Genomic DNA, 26,001 nt, shown 5'->3' with positions numbered 1-26,001 from the left:
TGGAGGAAGAGTACTGTGCACATTCACTATGCCAGTCACGTCAGTCTCTTGCTGTGTTTGTTGTCATAATAGAATGTCTCGCTCGTGTACGTGTAGTGACCCCCGACATGATGCTCTTTTTGTTTTTGTTTGTCGCTGTAATTGTAACTCTTATTTAGCATGCAGAAAGCTGCAAAAATGAATATAAGCAACATTACAGCAGATCAGTTTACTGTGTTTAATGTACTGAATGTACTCGAACGTGTTGCATCTTGAATGTCAAAGCAAAACTCTATAATGAACTGTTGACTACTCTATAATGACTAGTAAAGGACAGATTCATTCTTCAAAGCCCACTAAAATGTCCAACTCTTTTACCCGACTATAGCATGGCATTCAGTCAAGGAATAACCACATGTTCTGGTTTTAATTCATACTTTACCCAGGCCAAAAGAAGAGGTGGATAGAGAGAGTTCTTAGTCTACATGGCGGACATGAGAGACCTTTTAACTTTTACATTTAAGTGATCAAAAGAACATGACATCTTAGCACAAAAAACAGCATGGCACACTTTTTATTTAGGAGGGAAAAAACACTAAAAACACAAATCACTTGACAGTGGCAGTTATTATAGCATAAGCTTCCTTTCTGTTATCAACTCCACGGCATATTGATAACCCACCTTTTCCTCTGGAAAACTGGAAATACTGCACTTCTTGTTTTTGCTGTTCTTTTTTAGTTTTTTTTTCTGCTTTGTTTGAATGCCTAATTTGCATGACCAGGTTAAACCACTGATTGTTTTCAAGGAGAGATGGCAGCACAGAAAGGTGCATTGCTGCTGTGACCGTATCTAAAAATAGTTAGTTAAAAATCTTTCAGTAACCCTAAATGTATCTTAAATGTATCTTATTCCACTCACTTAAGGCACACCTGGTGTACATGTAGTGACTGAGTCCTTGCTCATATACATGTATGGGCTGTTACAAACGTTTAGATTGCATGAATTGGTAATACAACTTATAAAGAAACAAGAGATCCAAAAGCAACAGCGTTTGTCTCTGCTGTGATGACGGAGGTCTCTCGTTGTCAGGGATACGTGGAGGCTTTTTTCCCTTGCTTTAACATGTGCTTTGTGTCAGGAATCTGGATATAGTTTGGCCGGATTCCGGTTACACTTTTTACTAAAATGCATCTCCAGTTTGACCAGACAAGATTCGATCTCAGATAGCAAGCATATATTGATTTGCTGGCTTGATAAGGTTGGCACCCTGCTGACTGTTTGCCACTGCTGGTATACCCTTGGTCCTCCCAGATTTTTGTCCTGCATACAAGGTCTAACTAGTTTTTCATATGCTCAAACAGATTTTAAATGCATGTAGCCTTTTATTTTGGAAAGTAAACTAGGATAAATCTTCCAAACTACTGAGAGAAAATAAAATAACTAGGTCTAAACAATAATATAATTTTTTTTGTTGAAAATGTTGATTCTGACACTGTTCTAGATTAAAGTTATTTACAAAGGATAATGAAAGAAAGAAATGAAGGACACATAAGTCAATTGGACTGTGAGTGGAAAATGAGTGATGAAAAGTGTCATTTTGTCTAATACTCTGCTTAACTGGAGCCGCCCAGGGAAAAGAGCAAAAAGTCAGTGGGCTGCCAGCTTTGCCAACAGAGGTCCACTATCCGCTTGTTATCTGGAGATTGTACTTTTTCTGCATAAAAACGACATCAGCAAGCTCAGCTTGGACACTTTTATCAGCTCAGAGCATGAGAAGGCACTTGGTTGTGGGGGGGAACTCCAACCTTGCAAATCCTCCATCTTGTTGGTGTTTAAATCTGGCTTTTCATAGGGCCAAGTGAAATCTAAATCACCGAAAATGCATGTACATGCAAGGTTTATACAGGCCCAGAAGAAGGTTTAGTGTTCACACTACAAATATTATATGGCCATATTCACCCTGACCACAGCTGAAGGTGATCTGAGTGATTGTATCATAATGCGTCTCCAAGCCCTGTTTACAACTGTGCTTAGCACTGTCCACTTATGATCAGATCACCCATGACATATTCTAATATCAGGTATAACTGAGGTCTTAAATTACCTCCTGTAGTAGTCTGAAAGATTGGATAGCAATCCATGTCCAGCACATCTTGGTTGCATTTACACTTAGCTGTTTCATGATGGGACAGCAATCTGATTAGTCCAAAACCAAGTGACACAGGCTCTAAGACTTTAGTTGGGTTATTGTGTTACTGTGTATGCATAAAAGTATAAATAAAACATCTCTGATCTGTAACCATGTCTTTTGTAGACGTGGCCTTCTGCAGCAGCGTTGCAAACCATGAGAAGGGTGTTCTCCCTCTCACAAGGCGTGCTCTATTTTCCATCCTGACCCAGTAATGGCATTGTTCCCCTACAGTGTATTTTTCGACCGCTATTTTTACACCACCGTGCAGGGACTGGTAAGACAGCCCCTTTCCTGCCCCTTCCTCTTTCCCAAGACTTCAGCAGTATCAGTAGTACTTCAAACACCAGACTACACAAGAGAAGGTTTTGTTTCTAGGTCACATAGAAAAGGTGCTTTTTTTAATGTTTCCTGTGTTTTTTTTATATATATATAGCTTGATCATCTGTCAGGGTGCTCCCAGCTGTTGGTTGCCCATGCATCTCTGCGTTTGATTAGACTGTATGATGGAGTTGTTGTGTACTTAATTCCATGTTTATTAGTTACAATTTGCCATCTGGTTCACTGTGTGTTACAGCTAAGTAATGCTTCCTTCTTTCTGCTTTATGAGGCTGAGATGGAAAGGGCCGAAGAAAGTAGCTCATGCGGAGCCCAACAACTCCTTTCTGACAAACAGCCAACATTCCTCCCATACCGCCACCCCCTTTGTAATGCTGAGTGAAAAATGAAACAAATGGAAAGCATTTACAGTTTGCAGAAACTGAGAACTGTTGTAAAAGTACAGTAGCTCTGCATTAGCAAGTTTACATTTACAATTCAGGAGAAAAAAGTCAATGAAAGCTTTGGAAGTATCTGGATTTTGCCATGAATGGCTCCTATAGTGTGGTATGATCTTCATTTAGGAGATAGTTTGGCCCAGTTTTCTTTAGAAAAAAAGTCATAGTTATTTTGGGGGTTTTGCTCAGTGGTGTACTTTAGGTCATATCACAGGATTTAAACTCTCTTATGACTGAAGTCAGGACTCTAAAATATGAAATTTCGTCTCTGTGAACCACATCCTTCGTTGTTTTGAATCATTGTCACGTTACGTGAACCAACCTCCTTTGAGTTTTAGATCACAGACTCCCCAAAATTTCCTGATACAGCTTAGGATTTCATCGTTTCTGTCAGTGACTGCAAACTGTCCTGGCTCTGATGCAGCAAACCAGCCCAAAATCATCACAGTGCTTTGCTGCAGAATGAGGGTTTCATGCTGATATGGAGTGTTTTGTTTTCTCCTTAAAATTAATGCTATGTACGTGTTTTCATGCTTACACTTTTTCTCATGAGCGCAGACATTCACACTTTACAGTTCTTTGTTGCTTGTTTGAGGATTTTGCAGCAGGTTCCTGCTCTGATCTTTGCAGAATATTAGATATCGGCATTGATGGGTATCTATATCTGACCGATATGAGCAGAAAATGCTGAATTGTGTACAATGTTGGGGTAAATTCCAAAAAAAAAGTATTCCATTACTAATAACTTCTCTCAAAATACAATGAGATTGTGTTACTTATTTCTTCCTGGGAAAAGTAATCTCATTACTCATCATTTGACTTATACGTTGTTCTGTAAAAACACACTTGTACTGACTGTACAAGAGAAAACCCCATAATTCTTTTCAGCAATTTATTCAGAAAGAAATAGTCAATTACAGTAAACATCATCACTGTAAAAGACATATCAGCATCCCTGCTTTTGAAAAAGATGCAATCAATTATGCTGATTCAAATCTGCTGTTTGAAAAGAAACAAGCCAGTAGAAACAGGATAAACTCTGTATGAATAGAATGTGAATCTTTTTGAGCAGTTCTTAAATTAAAATAAAGTTTAAAGATGTCTCTTCTCCAGTACAGGGATTTTTATCCAACAGTTTCACATTAGAGCGATCAATCACAGTCAGGCTGTCAGCTAACAACATGGGTAAATTACATACAATGACACACATGGACTATATATATATATATATATATATATATATATATATATATATATATATATATATATATATATATATATATGTCAGTAACTGTAATGTAATTACAACAGGCGCATGCATTACATTTCTTTGTTACATGAAAAAGTAATCACATTACTGTACCTCATTACCCCCATCGGAGGAAAAAAATAAAAAAATGATTCAGTCATGTTACAGGTCTAGAAATACCACACATTTGCATTGTGTGATATGATGTTGGCAGTGCATTTCCTCCTGTGGGGTTGTAGAGTGTTTGAGAAGTTTGAACATGATAAACTAATTTTAGATGCTCGTCTTAAGTGACGAGCTTTACTGAAGTATAACTCATTTCAAAGCTTAGTAGAAAACCTATAGAACCTTAAGGTTTTAGTATCAGTATCGATATTGGAAAAGAAAAGGGGTTATCATGTCATCTCTATTGGACACCAACACCTGCTGAATTTCTAAAATTTCACTCTTAGCAAAAAGGATTCTTCATAGTACCAAAACAGCCATGTGACTTGTAATGAGAGTGTAACTGTTTTTGGTGGTTCATATTTTTAAAAAGCCTCTCCAAAGATCCATATACAACAAGTTTTCCATCATAAAGAAAAACCATTTAGGCATGCAAAGAAGCATTTGTGCATTAAAAGTGTTCATGGTTCTATGTACAACTGCTGCTTTTTCTACAGCATCATCAAAGAACCATTTTTATATTGTGGTTGGAATCCCATGTTTTTAGAAATGCTTTTCCAACCTTTTCCATTCATGTGAGTGTCAACAACATTTCTTTTGAGGTCTTCTTGAAATCTCCTTTGATCGGGCCATATTGCATCAGCACAGAACTCTTTTGTAAACAGTGGATAACCAAATTGTTTATGCAGGGCAGATCAAACCCACAGCTGAACTGACTGGAACATCTCACCTCACTTGACCTTTTTTTCAAATGGTCCTAGAGATCCTAGAGATTCACACACATTGATTGTTTAAACTAGTTGTTCAATAAAGATATGGTGATGAAAAATATATGTTATTAAATATGAAGGTCTTTATTTATTATTTGGACATTGATGAGGATCAAATCACTATATAGGAACCTGTCATACAGAAATCCAGATACTTCATAAAGACTCTCATCTTCTCACAACTGTAAGTCCTACTTCTTCTAACATCGTTAGAGCAAGCTTGTCCAATAGATTTGCTGTACTATATACAGTATTGCTTGTCACATGAAATGCTGAGACATGATTGAGTTCTCACACTTTAGAGAACAGCGACAGAACCAAACGATCCAGCAGCTGCTGCAGGACTTTCTTCATTTTCTTTGCCCTTAGTGCGAGTCGTGAAAAATGTTTGTGTTCTGTCAGTGCCCTCTTTGATTTCCTCTTCACGAGAATGGCTTTGACATCCTAAGCCGGTGAGGCGAAGCAGCAGCTGCTAGTCTGAAGAGAGACGCCACTGTCACTCTGGCAGCACCATTCTCCTGAGGCTCTCAATCTGTCCTTCTCGATTTCAACAGTTTCTCATATCAATCTTGTGCCTCTCACAAATGCTAAGCAGGTGGCTGGATCAGTGGGCTGATGTATGTTTGTGTGAAGAGATTAATGGCATGCTATGCAGGATATGTAGACATAAAGCATGGAGGCTGGTGTCTTAAGTGACTTAACATTTTTCATAAACCCGTAGAAGAGAGCTGTATCTGCAAAGTGGTATGTGCATAATAGGAACCAACATTGTATGGAATGATGTGGGGCATTTGGTCTGTACCTTCTCTGGTGAAAGCTCACAGCTGAAAGGAGTCAGAAAACACAAAATGGGGCAATGTCTTGTGTAAAGAGCACTACATAATAGAATGGAATAAATATATTGGGTAGCAGTAGAGCTTGATGTCAGGTTGCCTTTTTTGTAAAGGTTTACAGAGTCTTTGAAGGGTTCAGCTAAGCCCGGTTTTAGCCTACAGCCACAACCATTATCCACTTTTCCTTCCCCCACGCAAAGCACTTGTGGAGTGCTGTCCTTTTTTTTAGGGAAAAAACAATCTTTTTTTAATCTTTTTATTTATGTATAGCTCCCATTTTCTCCCATATTGTAGGTTAATGATCTCCTGAATCAAGGGCAACATTAATTGTGTGCTAGAAGTTTAAAATTCAAGTAATAAAATCCACAAGCAGAATGTTAACTGTCAAAATGTCCAAAATATATGTTGCAAATACGATAGTCATTTTCACTCATTTGCTTTGATATAAATGTATCACTCATTCTGCTCAGCCAGATTATCCAGTTTTGCTTAATTTTTTATTTACTTGCTGATATATTTTTGCTTCATAATCTTTTTTTACTTTTTTTTTTACAGGAGGTGGGTCTTAGAAGAGGGCGTTCACCAACACTCTCTATGAATCAACTGATTCAGGGTGACAGGTCTTCAGGACATGTAGCCACTCAGCGTGAACTGCCCCAACATGGCGGAATACGTATTGCACGCTGCCAATAGGGCAACATTGTACTGTAATATCTGACGTTGTGAGCAATGTGTGTCATATTTCTTTAGGCTAGGCTAGTTAGTGCTACCAGCTGCAAACCCAACGATAGTACAGCTTTGTTCCACAGCTAAATAATATATTTAAGTGTGCTGATATACTTCAGTTTCCAAAATGTATTGTAGCGTCAGCACAGAAAGAAGATGCTGGAAACATAGGCAAATTCTCTTTGATTCCACAGGCATTTACATAAACAGCCTTAACAAGAACTAGGAAAAAAAGGCAGACATACAAACAACTCCATCATACAGTCTAATCAAACGCAGAGATGCATGGGCAACCAACAGCTGGGAGCACCATGACAGATGTTCAAGCTATATATAAATATGACAAACATTGCTCATAACTTTGGACATGCCAGTGCATTCCTCTCTGGTAATTCCCATATGTTTTCTTCCATGCTGGGAGTAAGATCACAACTATCATACTGGGCGTGGTATGTGTTCAGAAGACCTGGCACTCCAAGTCAGGTGACCAACAGAAAGTGCAGGTGAACACCCTCTTAAAAAGTCAGAAGCCAAAGAGTGATATGAGAAGCCAAATTAGCTAATACAAAACAATAAAAGCCAAGACTTGCAAAATGAGTAATATATTTATATCAAAATGTCAGTAATTTGATTGGCAGCATATTTTAGACACTTTGCTATTTAACATTTTGCGGATTATATTATTTTATTCGAAACTTTTGTCACAGAAAGATCTCCATAGTCCTCTGCGATGCCATATGAGGGGTGGGGGGGGGGTTAGAACGATGTTAAGGGACTGTGACTGACAGGGCCCCTAAAATATTATTAAACGTTAGATCAGTTTTTTCAGTATTAAAGTATTAGCATGTCATCATCAATATGATATTTTATTTAAAAAAAAAAAACAAACTAAAAAACCTGTAAAACTAATCTTTTGTTCTTTTGTTTCTGGCGAAAGTAAACACCCCCCCCCCCCCCCCCCCCCCCCAGAAATAGTTCGCTCCTGCTCCCAACCCTGGCGTCAACAGTACTTGCTTGCAGTGGGAGTTGCAGGTGGATCATCATGTCTCAGCTTCCAAACACGAAAAGAAACAAAATAAAGACAAAAGAGAGAAAAGAAGGGCGACGCTCTGATAAACAGCACGAAGCGCTGACACAATGTCCGTAACTTCCACTTTATCGCGCTTTGGTTTCGCTTGACCTCTTTACCCGGTAACGGTAGCTTAGCCCACTGCCTCGCTAGCTAACGGTGACGGTTTACCCGGTAAAGGAGAGTGAAGAAGGGTAAAAATGGAGGGGGCTAAAGACCGAGTGTCAGGGGAAGAAAGGCACTGGAAGAAGAGCTCTCGAAACGTTCAAAAATAACTGACCGGTAAAGGACGTCCATATCATTTAAAAAAAATAGTTGTGCTAGTTAACTAGCTAATTAGCTTTTATCTAGGTTAACTTGCTAGCTAGTTGGCTCATGAATGCTAGTCAACATACTAATACAAATATGAAGATACATAGAAAGTATTAGGAGCATGTGGTGTGCAGCATTAGTCAGGTTTAGAAATAAACTAGTTTTAGCAAAAACTGAAGCCTTTTACATATTATTTCATTATAAGCATACAGAAAGGTCTTAAAAGATTCAAAGCTATGTTGACAATAAGCTAACATTAAGTTATGTCAGGTTATTTCCTGGATGGTATCTTTATGTAGGATATCGGTCTTCTGTTGTATAAATGGGGTATATGATTTCTGTAAATCATATAAGGGAAGCCATTGACTGACGCATAGAACTATCTATCTAGATAAAGGTTTAAAGGTGTTTAAAACCCTAGACACATTCATGTGAGCTGCAGCTTCAGTTATGTACACCAGTGTTAGACTGTAGGGTACTGTATAGTGCTTCCAGCTTTAGCACATTTAGCACATTAGAGCTGTAACTTTGTATAATTTATTGAAGTTTTGAGCTTTTTTGTTTTAATAGCACACATGCAGATTAAAGAATAAAATGATTAGCAAAGATTATATATACATTTGTGCTTTGCTGATATATAAGAATCCTGCTATAATACCTGTCAAAGGACACAGAAAGCTATCCTCTTCCTGCAGATTAAAAATTTTAAGCACTGCATTCTCTTATTGTCAGACGAGGATATTAAAACTTCTCTGGCATTAACAGTGCGGGGAAGAATACATATGGCTACAGTGTTTATGGTGATGTTTCCTGTTGCAGGTGGAAAACTGTGGATCACTGAAAGATCTGGTGGGCGTGGCTAAGAATCACAGAGGGGTGGAGCTCCAGTCCTGTTCGCAGGTTCAGGTTCAGAATGGAGATGTGGGAAAGAGGCATGAGGACAGATCCTCCGATTGCTCTTATCCCACGCAGGACAAGAATGCTCCGGAAAACGGTCTCCCTCGTCCCTCCGGCTGCAGGGCTCAGTGCCCCGCTGACCCGAGCATGAGCCCCTCCGTGGAGAACGGATTTGCTCTTGCCCGGGACGAGTGCGACTCTGAGAAGGACAAAGAGGAGACGCTGCCAACCCTGCCTCGCAAGAAACGAGGGAGACGGAAACTGGAGCGGCCGACTAAATGTGAGTTGTGCTCAGCCTCTTTGGGCGTCATGTTACACAGCTGCCTTCGATGCATTGAGGGTTTGTGGGATGAGGGCCTTGGATGTGTCATTGTCATGATAGAAACTTCAGCCTGTAGTTCTGAACAGGGAGGTGTTGTGAAAATACTACTCATCTACAGTGTTTTGGCTGTGGTGGTGCTGGAAGTTTGGCAGCTGGAGTTGTCCAGGACAGTTCATTCACCTTTTGCGCTGGCGAAATAAACTTTTTAAAATGTGAGTTTATTATTTAGTTTTTCTTCTTAGGTTATATTACTCAGTAATTAATGAAGTAAATAATCTGAAACGAATATGCAGGTAATGTACTGAAGAGGTTAAGAAATAAAAGGGGGCTACTGTAGGAGCTTAAGGGTTAATATAGAAATATAAATCAGACATTGCAAACGCAATGTAACTTAAAGAATGATGAAGGTAAGAGAACGTGTCCTATAGAGACGACTCTCACTGTCTCACTGATGTGCTGATGGGTAGAGCGATCAGATTGTCTTTGTCTTTTGTCTCTCTCTGCCTCTCCCATGCTGCCTGGCCAGGGCACACTGTGACCTTGATGAGAGCAGTAAATAAAGCCCGGGTAGACCGAACTGTCTCCTGGCAACCTGCCCCGGTTGGGTGCAGTGCACGGAGAGACAGCAGGACTGTGTTGTAGCCGCTCTCTCAGCAGGGACTGTTCCAGGTGGATGGCACCATACCCAGGCCACTTACACACTGATCCTATATCAGGCACCCAAAAACTCTGTTTTTCACACACATGTATACACACTATGCTTTCCCTCTTTATGATATATGTTTATGCATTGATTCAGCGTCAGCTTCTTTTAATCCAGTCAGTGCTGACTAATTTTCTTTCAGCAACCAGACACACTAAGAACATTTTTCCACCGCACAAAATACGGTTGTCACCAGACAACTGGAGCTGTACTTTTTCCACTGACCACTGGTCCATTACTGAGGGTCATAATTCTGTAATTTTTGGTACCAGCAGAATCCTTTGTTACCTGATGGTCTGCTCTCTGTTTGATAATACCTGCAGCCAGTGACAATTTTGAAAATTCATTTCCTCTTCGGGTGAAGATAAAGTCATCAAGAACTATTAAGATCAAGGCCTGCAACAAAATATAAATAGTAAGTTGATATTGAGTGACATTTCTAGAATGATTTCTTCATACAGGAAGCTACCAGTAATGCTGTTGACATTTGTATATCTTCCACAGAATGAGGGCTTTTGCTCATATTTTCTGATTTGACAGTAAAACTGAGACTTTGCTTCACTCAATGCATGATTCTGTGCCCATGCAGGACAGTGCAGTATATTGTTTCATATTAGCCAGTTAGTTAAACTGAATAGCAAGCAAGGTAGTCATTTAGCCAAAATAAATGTTTGAGTGGCATAAAATTGTCAAAAAGACAAATAATTTGTTAAGTATTGTGGAAAAGTTTCCTAATTTAGTGCACTGTGTTGTTTTATCCTTTGAACTCCAGGCCTTTTTTCATTTATTAATCTTAAGACTCTAGACTAAGACTATATAGACTAAGGTTATTAGAGGTGTAAGGATATACTCAGCCCACAGCGATAACTAGTGCAGTCTTCTCCTTATTAATGAGACTAGAGTGAGTTAATTGGTGCTGGTAATTTTTGGTGTTTATACAGTATATTCGCATTAGATGGTATAATTAATGCAATGCTAGTTCTCCGTGATGCACATGCATTGGAACATCACAGTATAACAGTCTATTTTTAGACCCTTAGCAGTTATAAATATGTGCTGTGAAGACTCCGTATCCATTTAATCGGCTAGATATTGAGTCTTAGATTAGATACACAGTCTTTAGAAATATGCTGTATGTTAAAGTAGGTTCTGCTACTTTAAGCAGTTTCCATGCTTGTTGAGCTGTGCTAACGCAGTAAAACGAGGAATCCAAGTAGTTCAGTTTAGGCATATGGAAGGCAGCTCAGGGGTCCTGTTCAGCCTGTAGGAGCAGATCACAATGTCCCTCTATCTGCCATTACTTGTTCCCTGTAGCAGAGATCCACAGCATGGCTGCCGTGCAGCCAAGCACTTACCTTGGCTCACTATCACTCCACTAGCTGGCTTTCCAATCTGAGAGATAACCATAAATGCAGTCCACTTTAACAACTAATCGCAGACCGTTGTAACTTTGCCTTCAGATTCAGCTGTGCAAATACACATTTTAATAAACATGAATCAAACACAGTAGAGCGCTCTGATAGACAGTTGTGGGGTTGGTCATTGGTGCCCAATGTGGTTTTCTTGCCGTCCATCTGGAGGGCACAGGAAGGATCTCGGCTCAGTGGAGAGGAACTGGGCACTAAGAACATGCAGGTTGGCACTCACACAAGCTTGGCACACTGGAGTCTCTATGGGCACAGCGTGCCAACCATGCTCATGAACCCGCTGACCTTGGCAGCCAGAGTGGAACAAGCCCCTCCTCTACCTTACCGAATGATTGTTTAGTCACTTATTCCCATTGAGAGACAGAGAACAAGAGAGAAAAGAAGGGATGGTACACATGGTACAGATTTAAAGAGTACTTAGTGGGTGTGCGCTTTTTGTTTGGCTGGGTGTGTATGGTACTTCAGCAGCAGACCTACTACCTCTTGTGAAAAAAAAGAACCTTTCAAATTTTGCCCCTGGCCTCTTAATACTGAAGTGCTCTAATGTGACCAGATGATGAAACTCTAATAGGCTCAGGCAAGCTTCAAACAGCTTTCCCCTAGCCACTCTGTACATGATAAAGAGATTGATGAAGAATATTGCTGTTTGTGGACAGGCAGGGGTCAGTATAAACTATTTGTGGCTTTGAGTTTGGGTGATTCAGCTTCACAATAGTTAATCCTGTCAGTTATACGTGAAGAATAGCACTACTAGGTGTGCAAATTTAATATTAAATGAAGATCTGATGAACAAAAATGGTAATATATTTGAAGTTAACCCAGTGATTCAACTCATCAGATAATTGTCAGATCTCCAGATCATTATGGAGATGGGTGTATGACTCCAGTCCATTGGACTGGAGCTGTGAGGTCAACCATGTGATTATAAACCATTATTGAAGGCCAGACATGAAAACAGTTGTCTCATATGTTTGTTGTATTGTATTGTAATTATTGCCTTGCGGTTTAAACCTATTTAATTTTATTGAATCGAAGAGCACAGAATAAGTTGTCCTTTCTATTTCTTTCTGTAATTACAAGCTCCTTTGTGCATGAGAGTTTCACCTGTGTTTAAACATCTTTGACAATAATCCAAGTCTATAGGACAGATTCCAGTGACGTTCCAACATCCACTTCAAAGTTCTTCTTTAACAGCCTGCCTTACTTTTTACTAGAAGAAATACACAGAATAGTAGACAGCAAAAGTACAGGGTGCAGAATTAATTTGGGATCTTTTGAGTCTCATCATTGGCAATGTTTCTTAAGTCATTTTCACAGGTGTGCTGTCCTTCTGTCTTGCTCTCTCTCATCCTCTCTCTTCCATTGTTACTAGAAGTACAAATAACATGTTAAATGAAGACCTGATGAACATAAATGATGATATACAGTATTGTGCAAAAAGGTGAGACCACTCTGCAGTTATTTAATTTCCAGTCAGAACAGCCATTATGTACAAGTTATTATTTTTCAGGAGATATTTCTAAGAAGATATAAAATATGCACACAAGAGGAAGGGGAAAGTCAATGTAAAATACGTGAACAACAAGGGGTTCCAAAACTGTAGTTCAGAAAATTAAAAAGATGTAGGAAAAATGAAATGCCTAACTCAAAGCTATGGGTCCAAAAGGATGTGTAGCTGTAAAGATGCCATTACTGAGAAAAGGAATAAGATGCGGTGTCTTGGAGGAAGCCTGTGGTAGCTTTTTCCCACCTAGTGCTTAGATTGTGGGGAGCAGAAAATGCAGCCAGTTATTTTACCTCCTTTTTTCCTGATGCTGAAAAATGAATAACTTGTACTTAAAGGCAAATATGACTGGAAATGAAAAAACATGAAGTGTGGTCTCTTGTACAGTGCTGTATTTTGGATGTATTTAATCTTTTAAACCTAATAATGCTGTGAGTAATTGTCAATGTCAGTAAATTATAGCATAGGCAACTCACTGTCTGTGACAGTGTCTGTGACAAGTTAATGTTAGTGTAAGCGGCCACAGCAAGGCTTGTAAATACTCTATTGCCGTTTCTTGCATAGAGCAACAATCAAAATGCCAAGCTCTCCATTTCAGTGTCCAGCCTAGAAACAAGTGATAAAGTGTCTTCTATAAACTCAATCTATCTCCTAGCACTAACCAGACCAAACGCTGAAGCGCCTCTAACATTCAATTTTTGTAATCCAGGCCTGTCCTTGTAAAACTTCCATCTCTGATGTAAACTAAAGAAAAAAAGCTTTTCTTTTGGAAAAATTCTTTTCAGCGCCAAGCACAGTATGTTTTTTGTCATTTTTAGTTAAAGTTTCGTTTACAGCTCGTGTTCTATTGCTGTAGAGAACACGAACCAGTAAGTGCCTGAGGCACAGTTCTTTACACACATAAGAATTTAGATAGCCTAACATGCTGTTAGTGATCAGGATTTCTGTCATTGTTTTACATTATTTACATAACCAGCAGAGTTTGTTGAAAAAAATATTTCTTTTCCCCTTTCAGAGTTTCACAGCAAGTGTTAGGAGCCCAGTTAGTTTATTGCTTTGATGTTGTAGAGAGAATTATGAATCATTTAAGATGCTTCATGTAATCAAGATAACACATTAATAAATAGCTTAAAGCTGTAAAAATAAGCTTTGGAAAAAAAATTGGAAGTTTTTAAATATGCATCTTCACAAATTTACAATTAATTTAAGTTATGAGTGTCTCGCCAACAACGCGTAATCCAAATAGCCATGAAGTCAATACAACAGTGCCACTTTCCCATAGATTTAAAGGAAAATAGACATCTCGGTGTGAAGATGTAGCCTAAGTTAAATGAGCTCCACTGAGTAGTTGTCCAACCTTCTCATGCTTCTCATGCCCTGCTTAGCACTGTCTTATAGCTCATGAATCATGAATCATTGTAATAGACCTGTTAGTGTTTCAGGTAACTAGAAATAGTATCCTCTGGCTAACCCCTGTCTGCCCTTCTGAAACCAGCCAAAACAGAACTGTTTAGAATTGAACTACATTCTTTTATGTGAGGACTTTAGGAATGTAATTAACTCATGGGTCAAGTTCATAAGCACAGAACTGTAAAGAATCAGGCAAGATACAGCACAGTTTAACTGCTCAAACTTACAAACTTACATGCATCATAAAGTATATTTAATCCTTAGAAGGAGGCTTTATCTATATCACCTTTTCAAGGTTGCTGGTGTTCTCGGATATTCTAAAATCATCTTGTTTATTTATTGATAACAGTGTGATAACTTGTATGGTTATTGTGATTCCAGTTCATTTCCTGTGCATTTTCTAGGGAATTTTTGCAAATCTTTTTTTCAGTACTGTATACATTATACAGCTAAATCACACAGTTAGTCACTCTAGATTAACAAATCTGATATGAAGACCAGCTTAGCTAATTTATCCAAACAACATAGTGCAAACAACCTCAAGGGCTTTAACTTTCCCCAAACAGTGTGTCGCAAACAAATTTGGCTGAATTCTAAAGGTTGGTCCGTTAAGATTAATGAGTGGTCTAGCTGTGGATGTCGTTGGCACAAGCGGTCCAGTATGCTCGTTGTTAAGGTTAGCGTGCAGTGGCACTGGGGGTGGGGAGGGGCTGGGCTAATAGCAGGCAGCTGTGGAGGCTCAGCAGGACGAGCTGTAGGGTCAGGGGTGTGAGCGCAGCCAAAGTAAACCTGGCCTCCCTCCATACTCATCACCACTCTGGCTGACACTCCTCAACCTCCAACCGCAACCTTCTCTTCACAGGGATGATTCCCTGTCAAAGGCTGCGTTCGCATTACAAGCCTTATTGCTCATTTCCGATTTTTTTTTGTTCAGATTTGATCTGATCTTTCTGCCTCAGCGGTTCACATTTGTGTTTAAGTGACCCGTATCTGTCATCTCCGCCCTCGAACAACCCACATACACATATTTTTGTCAACAAGTCGACATGCTACCAACACTGGATGGTGATTACAGGGATGTCTGCATGTGCAGTGAAGTGTGAAGTAAAAAACACATCAAGATAAAAAAAAGTTTCTTGTCACAAGTGTACAGTGGAATGAAACAGTATTTCTCCACAGCCTCAGTGCAACATTCCTGTGTTTACGGCGCCACACAGCACAAGAGAGCAAGACTACTCTACTAGTCAGCAAGTATAAAACATGTTAACAGGAAGCAAATTAAATATGAACATCAACAAGCAAAATAAATGTTACTAATCTCACTGGGTTTTCAAGGTGTGTTTTATCAGGAACCATGTGTGTACTGAAATGTGGTGTGCCTGGAATTCCATACCATGACTCAAGCACATTTAACGGCGTTAAACAGATTCCTATATTCTTTGCAGTTTGAATGGCTGCATGCTACTGCATTAGAATTTATGGATTTTGGTTTTGTTTCAGAAATGTTACATCACTAATGAATATGTATGCAGTCTAGGACCAGTGAAAGTTGCTGATCAGAAAAGATCTGCTTTTTTATTGTTGTGTGCAATTTTGTCCTAATTGTTGTTTGTTTTGACTCCGCCTTGACTGTGAATGATGGGTGCGTTCCATTATCCGCCCTGCTCATGTGCCAGTTGTGTCAGGTGGCTGTGGTTTCCACTACATTTATAAAGGACATGTGATCTGGTATATGCTGCTTTTGCCGCACAAAAACTCTAACTTTGAATTTGTGTCATATCGTAAGTGCCACGAGTAAGTCAATGAAAAATCCTTGTGAGGAATGGTAAAATTTCTGTGGTTTTTGAAGCCACAAGTGACAAATTGTCTTCAAGAAGGACAGCTACAACTGTCTCTATTGACATTTCTATTTTAATTGTAGAAAGGCTATGCAATAATTTACATTAGAGCTGGTACAAGCCACCCACACTCTATTTAAATAGGTTTATCCACCCTTGATGTGAGGTAAAAAGTGGTGAGCAGGCACAGGTAAATGGAGCGTAAACATTATGTCATTTGTTCTGAGACTCCACCTGACTGCGATTGATCCTAATCACCACTTTGTTTGTTCTGAGACTCCCCCTGACTGTAATTGGTCCTAATCACTGCATTGTTTGTTCTAACATATCCCCTGACTGTGATTGGTCTTAATGACTGTGTTGTTTGTTGTGAGACTGCCCCTTGATTGTGATTGGTCCATTGCACAGAGTGAGCTTCTGTGGTGCAGAAACATACACAGAGAACTAGGTATACTTAACACAGCGAGTTTGGGTGTAGTTTGATTTTGTTTAGCTCTTTAAGGTATACTGCTATCTTTAAATTTAAGTTGTATTTAGGCTAGAAGTTGATTTTGTGCCCCCCGATCGCTCGCCTCCTGTAATGTGCATGTAACCTTCCTCACTGAGACCTTTTTCCATTTCCTAGTTAGTCTGATGCTTCAGAATATGCTGTGAGTGTTAAGTGCCACTCTTCTGAACCCGAAGCCCCCATCTGGTCACATTCTGTCTTTTAGATTTGCATAGAGTATCGTGGATGATGTGGATATGGAGCAAACGCTTACATGTGGCTATATAACAGTCTGTTGTAATGAGATAACAGATACTAAAATATAGTACCACATTTTATTCACTAAAGGCATATTAATGAAATTGCATTTTGAAGCTACTGCACTGTCAGTGTCACCGTATGCAAGTAATGATAGTACAGTAGCTTTAGGAGGCTCAGAAGACTGAATTAGCTCCAGAATGACTTTTCCATATCTTCTCAATGGAGCATTAAAATGCCCGAGCACCTCAAAGGCTACTGGGCAAGGATCTTGCTATAGTCAGCAGAATATGAAATAGAATAGCTGCTGCATGTAATATAGCCTACACACGCAACACTGGGCCTCCCTGCTTAATGTAAATAACCAGCCAATCCCTTCATGATTCTATTTTTAATACTTTTAAGTTATTAATATTATGTATTTGAAAATGACTGTTACCTTTAATCAAGTATGACAATTAATAAAGTTTTGCTGTTCTGTGTTTGTATTTGGTAATTAGTAATTACAGGTATATACACTGGAACAGCTCAGTCATGAGCCTGGTGCGCTCTGCTTCAGTTCTCCACTGTTCTTTCTGCACTGATCTTTTCGTCCTCTATTATCTCAGTGTGCATGTATAGATGTATAGAAACATTTATGTCCATGTGGAGCTGTTTTTAATAGTTAGTCTTGGTACACTTTCCAATATATGTATTAAAAGCTGCTAGGAGACGTTACATTTCCTAATAGATATTGATTGAATTTAATAAGGTCTGGGTTATAAAGAGCTTTTTGAGGTAATTATTTCTTCCTGTGTGGTTGTGTATCTCTGTAGACGTCGAGCATAAGGAGGACGAGAGTGGAGACTTCTCGAAGAATGAGGTACGCAACGTTCTCTGTGTTGTCTGTTTGTCCTCTCTGTGTGTGAGTGTGTCTGCATATATGTTCCAGTACATTCCTTCTTTGTCAGGAGCTCAGTTGTCTGCAATTAACAAGTCTCCAGTTACATTTACAAAGCCTCTTTCCTGATACCGCATAGTTGTGAAAGAAATGGTACCCAAATGGCGACTAGATTTGAAATATCAAATACACTTGGTCCTCTGGATGGTCCCATTCTTCCACAAGCAGTGGCTGGCTGAAGGGACAGAGAGAGAGCCAGGGCCACTCTTTGATTAGAGTGTACCTCACTATCTGTGCACTCACACACACTCCGTTCTGCCCAGCTCTTGGGTGTGTGAGTCAGCCTCCCTTTTCCTCAGTAGCCTCCCCGCCCCCATCTCTCCAACAAACAAACTCTGCCCATATCGCTCTCTGAGAAACTGCCTGCTTCCTTCCCTCTTTTAACGATAGCGCAAAGAGATAAGCTGAGTGAATTAAACAAGCGGTTAATTTTTTTTTTCCTTTTTCTTTTTATTTGTCCCTTTAAACAGGGAGCTCGAGGCAGGCTCCGTGGGGGAGTGGGCTGGGAAGTCAGCCTGCGGCAGAGACCCATGCCCAGAGTAACCTTCCAGGCCGGTGACCCTTATTACATTAGCAAGAGGACCAGGGAGGAGTTGCTGGCCAAGTGGAAGATGGAGGTGAGTACCGCTGCTCGCCACTGTCCCACAGCAGAATTGATAGGGAGTTTAGAGACTTAGATCAAGCTATGGACCGAGAGGGCTCCATTTGTATAGAAACTCCTCAATGCAAGAGTGCTGATCCAAGATCAGATACACTCTGTCCATATGTCGTTAAGATTGGTGAAAAGTGAAAATTGATCTTAGGTCTTAGCCTGATATGTTTGCTGTGTACAGCACAACAGCTCATTCCCAATGAGAGCAGGGGATTGAGGGAAAAAAACCTTGTGAAAGCCAAGTGTATTTGATGAGTCATCTGATATCTCATGAAGGTACCATTTATTTCATGAGCAGATTTGCTTTACTGCTTGCCTGTTAGTTTTCAAGCACATTGCTTTGCTCAGCTTGGTCTTTGATTCACATTAGATTTGTGGAGTGATTGCTATCCATTGTACACTATATGTCCAAACGTATCCAGACACTTCTAATTAGCAAATTCACTTATTTTAATGTGCACCCATTGCAATCAAGCGCACACAGAACTTGAGTAATCTCCATAGGAAAGCACTGCCAACAGAATAGGACACTCTGGAGCAGCCGCTGAGGAGCCTAAGGGCCCAGACACACCAAGCTGACAAGGAAAAACTAGCAGCAACTCGCAGGCGAACTGATACCTTCCGTTAGCTCACTGTCACCTCTTGTCGGCAGGAAAAAAAAATTGCACTTGAACATACTATGAAGCAGATGATGGTAGGCACATGCATACTTAAAGCACCTGCATGAAATAAAACAACTTTGTAAAGCAGAAGCTAACAGTAGTCTGTGAAAATGCAACATGCAACGAGAGTAATTGGTTGTCTTCAAATTGTCTGTATTTAAAATAAACCTAGTATGCGAAAGTAAACCACCCTGAACCTGGCTCTGCATGCGTAAAGGGGTATAATTAAAAGGGAATGTGTTTTAAACAGCAAAATAAAGTAATATTCCTAATTAAATGACCAAAAAAATGAATAAAATGACTGATTGTCCTGTGCTTTATTTTATTCTATTGTTTTACCAGAGCCCCATCAGCGTCTTTGTGTTTATTCATAACAATATTAAATATTTTCTCTTTGGCAATATGATATTTGTATTATACATCTATGTTCAAATAGCAAACATGGTTTACGGCCATGTACGTGGCCATAAAGATCATAACGGCCATTGAGGTTCAATCAGTGAGGTAGCTAAAGTAGTGAAGAATAAAGAAAGAAGACAAACTAAAGCAGGCAGAAATGCAGGGTAAAATGTTTTGTGTTTGAGAAATGACATCTGAACCAGGCATAAGCAGTCGGGTCCAAATGTTTCTAACCCTTTGGTAGTGAAAAAGAATTGGTATTTGCACTAGCATTGAAAAAGACTCTTTAATAATACCCTTGATATCAGAAGAAACATTGTCTACAAACTTTTGGACATATAGTTTATCTCACACTGAAAAAAGTAATTACTTGATTCAAATTAACACATCATTCCCAGAAGAGTAAAATATGTTCAGCATCATTTTGTCTTTTAGTGTACATACTTTTGGCAGTAGTTGCATTGATGTGATGCTGTGGTATTCATGTGGTAAAGATCTGCACATTTGAATCAAGTACATAATGTTTATTCAGGGTTCTATAATTGATTTTGCAATTGATCAAAGTATCACTCTGCATACTGTGAACTAAACCTGAAAGTCTTGTCTGTGTAGCAGTGACGAAGTTAGTATAGTGCAAGTAAACATCTAAATTTGATCATTTTCCCGTCTGTCTTGATGTCAATTAGTTATGCATGCTAAACACTGCAGCAGGACTAAATTGTCCTCCTCGCTGGTGATGACAGGCAGAAAGGAGAATAATTGGAGATCAATAAATGGACGGCACAGTGGGGAGAAACAGATGTTTAATCATCATTAAGCTTTCATTTTGAGATGATCACTGGACAAGCTTTTTTATTTGTGTTTTTCCCTTTTTTTCTTCACCTTGGAGAGCCAATCAAGTGTGTGCACACCAGAAGCAGAAAGACTTGTGCATCTGGTCTGCATGTGGAAAGGAGATAGACAAGAACACTGACCTAATGTGATATTTGTCATATTTGAGAGCAACCGGTTTCGTTTTCATGCCAGTGAACGTGTTCGTGGGCTGCAGCCAGTCACTTGTGAAACAGAGTGTCTTTGCAGTCTCCTTGCTGGCGGCAGACATTTCTCCCCCTGGTAATGTGGTGTACAGCAAGAGCCTCTGTGTTACATAATGTTCTGTTTCCATGGCAACGAAATGGGGCCTACCATTCGATTGCTGCCCCCCCACATTCACACACACACACACACACACACACACACACACACACACACACACAGAGACACACACACACACACACACACACACACACACACACAATTTGCCCTCCTTTACCCCTCTTCAGTCCTTTCTCCTGCTCCTTGCCCAAGCGGAATTGGTGAGAAGCCATAAAAGTGTCAGAGGGGCTGGAAATATTGCCAAATTAGCAGGATACACAGTTGTCTCGTGAGTGAACATCGTAAAATTCCAGCAGAACAGCCGTCCACATGTAGCTGGAATTCTCTGTTCTCTGAGTCGAAGAAGTCAGAGAATGTCCCCTCCTTTTCTTTGAATAAGCATTTTGTGGAAGAACTCATATTTTAACACATTGTTTACTTTGTTGTACTAAGATAGCTCCAGACTTTCATTCACCACCAGGCTCCAAACAATTCAGTAAGAAACAATGCTGGACTGGGAATCTTAAGGTACTTCCTTTTCACAGAAGGTAAAGAGTTGCATGTATTGGACTTTAAGCTTTAAGCTTTGTTCAACTGGTAGAGGTGGTTTAAAAAGGGTGGCTTGTAATTGATTAAAACCCTGCCTTGCTTTCGCTTTGCGAGAGAAGAGGATCTTTTTTTTTTTTTCATAAGTGCCCAGCATTACTGTCGATTCCTCTCTCCCGACCCCCCTCCTCCTCTTTTCCCTCTCCACTCCTCCTCCTCCCTCCTCTCAGCTATGGAAATTAACTCAGTGCTATGGATATGAGGGTGAAGATGAGGTTTGCAGCAAGTTTCCAGCGTTGCTTGCAAGACGGCCCTCCTGGCTGCCTGCCAACATTTTGCAAGTCCTCTCTAGCCAACCAGAATTCCTGTCGACAACCACCTGACCCTGAATTCCCAGACAAAGAAATGTTCATGCTTTCTATTTTTTTCCCTTTCTCTTTTTTTCTTTTTCTTTTTTTTTTTTTTTTTTTTGGAGCGGACTCTTCTAACCCGAGAGTGGGGGCAAGGAAAAAAACGGAGAGTCACACGTTGGATTTAAAGTGCCGAGCGCAGGCGTGTGTGGGTAAGGTCGGCTGTGTTGTTTGTTGTTGATAGCGCAGTGGGACGGTGTGCACGTCTGAGTAGGCTTTGCTGGACGAAGGAATTATGCTGACTTCAGGTATTTCCAAGAGACTTGTTACGGACCATCTGCTTCAAGCGGCTTAAAGGAAACCCGTCTCTTTCAAACCCCGGAGAGGAGGGAGCGCAGGCGTTCGCTGGAGCCCACAGGAAAAAAAGTAGTTTTGCTTGACTGTATGTTATTGCAGGGGATCGCTGCATGCTCAAAGTATTTCCTGTTTTAGTGTCTCTACTGCAGTTTCTTTATTCCTTTTTTCCTAGAAACTATTTTAAAGTTGATGTTTGATGTTTTTTAGCACTACTACTTGACAGTGCATGTTCTTGTGTTTGTGTAAAGCAAAAGCTACAAGAATTGATGTGTTTATCCTTAAGCTAGGTAATACAGTCAGTAGTTTTTTGGAAGAAAATAGTGCTTTTAGTGTTGTATTTGAGGATTTAAGCGATGCTGATAGGCTTATCTCTAGCTCTGGGTTCCGGGATGAAACGTTATAAGCATGTAAATATTGGCTTTCGTCCTGGCTTGCGTCGAAACGGAAATGTGGTGCCTGTCTTTTTAAGAATATGCAAATGGCGAGAATGAACCGAGTGAACCCGAATGGCGTATGCGCGCTGCATGCTGCTGGAGCTCGAGCTGTGGGTCAAGGCTACAGCCACAAACGTGGCCAAGCTTTTAGCACTCCTCCACTATTTTTAAGCCTAATCTTTTGCCAATTAATCCACAGTTATCAGGGAAATGACAAGCCTTTGAAGATGAAGCTGATTTCATTGAAGGATAGAAGCAGGGAAAATGAGAGAGCCTGTTTGAAAGAGCCTCTTTATTAGGGCTGCATTTGGACTCATTTTTGCATTGGCTGACGTCTGTAAAGCTTCTAATTGCTGTAGCACTTTAAAGGACCTTACACAATAGAGGCCAGATGCATCCTCCATCCTGTGCTCTCCAGAGGCTAAGAAGTGAGAGGGCTTTGTCCAGCCTCTCAAAAAGGTCATGACAAAATAAATGCGATTGTCACACGGCGATGATGGCCATTCATACAACCGAACTGCAGGAATGTCACATTTCAATTTTACGCTGCTAGAATCTGTCATGGGGGCCTTCCTCGTATTGTATTGTTCTTTTAACACGAATAAACTCTTTGGCTTGCTTGGTCATGCTTGGCCTGTTATGTGCTAATCTTGTCATCTTAAAAACCTGTGGCTGGTTTTAATTCATGATAATCACTCATGAAGGGAACATGTCTTGTATGTCCTTGCACTGTCCCAACAAAGGGTCCAGATGACCATTATGTGATTGCACAATAGGTCCAATTTTATGTAATTAAGAGTGGTTGTCTTGTGGAATAGAGGCAGACATTTATAGAAAAGATTACTTGCTGATAATGGATTTATACCTACACCACAGGAGAGAAAGGTTTCTAGGTATTTTATCTCAGATATGCTTTATCAAAGCAGACTTTGCTTTTAAAAAGAAGCAGCATGTGCTGAAGAAAGCTTGTTGTGCTGCTCATTTTGTTTGGACCACAACCATGTCAGACATTAATCAGCAGACAATGAATATCCAAGATGTGCTGTAATCTCATTGAATTACTATGTTCTAGTTCTAAATCACATGTGGCATGATCAGTGATCTTTACAATGCATTTGGACAAAGATCAATTTCACTGCATGTGCTTTTTCCTTTTTTCTGTTACTACTAGAATCCTTCTAGGAGTCTGTGGACCTATTAGCACTGGTCACTGTGAAATTACAGTGATGGGCTTCTGTCAGAACCAACCTTCAGTGTCTGTATGTGTGTGGAGTATTGCCTGAGGGATGTTCTATTCATCCAAAGAGCAGACTTTGCGCCATTATCAGAACCAGTTGCTCCTCTTACTTTCTTGGCCCTTTCATCTCTGCTACTGGCCGATGGGCACATAGAGACAGGAGACCTCTTTAACCTCTCTAGTTATGGTTTCAGCTAGTCTCCTCCTTCTGTTTGAGTGCAGTGTAGAAAAGTATTGTTATTTCTCAGTTGCTTTCTTAGCTTTCCCACCAATCTCCCTGTAATGCTTTCTTCTTCTTTTAACCCTTACAAGTCGAGAGTTGCTGTTGTTTTTCTCTTTAATTTTAACATAGTTACATTAATGCATAGTTCATGACATTGGTATGCAAGGAATTAGCTTTACATTTCATTTACCTTTCTAAAGAAAAAGTTTGATTCAACACTTAAGACTTCTTCTTTCTTACTATTTCAAACAACAACAAAAATGGGGCAAATATATAAAGAGAAATATATAGTGTTTTTTTTCTTTTTTATCAAATTAAACAAAATTCTGTTCTACATACAGACATAAATGTACAATCGATTGAAAGTGTGGAATCCTTAGTGACTAACAACAGAAAATCTCAACTTTCTTTTGTTACTACTGTCTAAAACTCAATGCTAAAGATAGAGTGGTTTCTGCAGTGTTTTTAGCTTGCTCTCTGTCTTGTGTACGACCTTGCGGCACATATGTGTTGGTCTTGTCGGGGCTGTCAATGGTGTGCGTGTGTGTGTAAATGATAAAGACTGTAGTGTACTGTACTTCCAGAAACCTCCCCACTCTACCCCTCCTCCCCCTCCTCTCCCGTGATTTGGAGTGTCAGGCTCTCTCTGCAGTGAGGCCCCCGAAAAGGGGCATTTACAACTGGGAAAAAGTCCAGAAACAAACCTCGACTTCTTATAGCCGTCCCGCTCCACCCCTCTCCCGGCGTTTTTGGGAGAGTCAGTTTTCTATTGATTTTCTAGATAAATAACCCCTTCCTGTCCCCCTCTGGAGAAAGTAGGCAAGATGAGATTCCTCCATCCACTTCATTTCAAAATGCAGTACATGCTTCCTTACCGCTATCCTAAACATTATGGTTACAGTAATATTTTTTTTGATTCCTAAAAATGGAGAATCATATTAATTATGTTGAATTTTGAAGTGAAACTGTATTTTCCAGATGTTTGACTCTCTTTTTTTGTTTCTAGGCCAAGGGCAGCTCTCTTTACCTTCTCTGAATCCCTCCTGATTCTGCCTGGTTCATTGTTCTGACTGTAAATTGTGTACATTGGGAACAATCATGATGCATGCCTAGGAGGCTCAGTCAGCAAAGGGAGCCCCAGCAAATATTTGGCTGAGATAAAGGCTTAAACTGCAAATTATTTTCTAATCCATTCATGTATATCTGCTCTGCGTCAAGAGTGCAGTAAAGTAACTTCAGGCTAAGTTGGTATGAGGCATGCAGTGCAAACACACTTACAGATGCACAGACAAAGACACTCTCATAAACTCAATAACTCACTGCCTTTGTTGAGTAGCTGCCAGAGTCAAACAGTCTAGAACATATGGCTTAGTGCTTTGAACCAGCCAGTGAAGCTATAGATATTTATAAACTACAGTGGAGCTCAATGATTGGAGGCCACATGTTTCTATTCCACATCATCACCCCTTCCCTCTCTCACACACATACACTCAGTGCTCCTGGGCTCCGCTCCCTCTTGTGGGCCTGTGCGAATGTGGCTATGTAGCGGGCGAGCAAGTGAGGGAGAGAGAGAGAGACAGAGAGATACAAAAACAGAGCAAAAGTTTTTAAGGGGACGGTCACAGTCTTTTTTCCCTTCTCCCTACGTACTGGTCTCGGCCAGGTTCACGTGTGTTGAGTGAAATCTGAGACGGAGTTGGATGCCAGCAGTAGAGGGAGTACAGCTGTGAAAGAGATTCACGTGTGAGTGAGTGAGTGAGCTAGAGAGAGAGAGAGAGTGAGAGAGAGAGTGAGAGAGGTTGCAGAATGTGTGCAGCTGTTGGGGATTTTCTGTGAGCAGCTTAAGTCACGGCTTGGCCCGTGTCCTCTGTTGTTGACCTAATGGCTTAGAGTCAGGTTTGGCAAACTCAATGAACTTTGCAGTGCGCTGTTCTCCGTGCACCTCAGCCACAGCGGAAAAACTTGCAGCTTCAAAGTTACCGCGAACGCCTTTCACTTTACAGGAGCATGGAGCACAGTTTCCACAATTTTTACTGCTTCTTTGACCCTCCTCACTCCTTCAATTGCAGTTGCTGACTCTTTGTCAAGAGGGACTGGAAATATTTACTTTGGAACATGGGATTACCATTCTGTAAACAAAGCAAATAATTATC

The 26,001-nt window shown here is 40.1% G+C and overlaps 1 protein-coding gene across 8 annotated transcripts in view; it reads left to right on the top strand.

The window, feature by feature from the left end:
- dnmt3ab (DNA (cytosine-5-)-methyltransferase 3 alpha b) overlaps positions 1-26,001 on the top strand; it is a 55,977-nt gene that overhangs the window by 8,680 nt on the left and 21,296 nt on the right. For 3 of the 8 annotated variants that reach the window (XM_017694469.2, XM_017694470.2, XM_017694467.2), the window contains 3 exons: positions 8,888-9,245; positions 17,730-17,776; positions 18,325-18,471. In XM_017694469.2, coding sequence (XP_017549958.1) covers positions 8,888-9,245; positions 17,730-17,776; positions 18,325-18,471 — 552 coding nt within the window. The other 5 variants (XM_017694471.2, XM_017694475.2, XM_017694473.2 and 2 more) reach the window with 5 other exon arrangements.

The sequence above is a fragment of the Pygocentrus nattereri genome, chromosome 10 (assembly GCF_015220715.1).
Source record: "Pygocentrus nattereri isolate fPygNat1 chromosome 10, fPygNat1.pri, whole genome shotgun sequence".
In the NCBI taxonomy this organism is placed as follows: domain Eukaryota; kingdom Metazoa; phylum Chordata; class Actinopteri; order Characiformes; family Serrasalmidae; genus Pygocentrus; species Pygocentrus nattereri.
The sequence above is the reverse complement of the archived record's forward strand: the minus strand, read 5'-3'. Positions and strand labels throughout refer to the sequence as shown.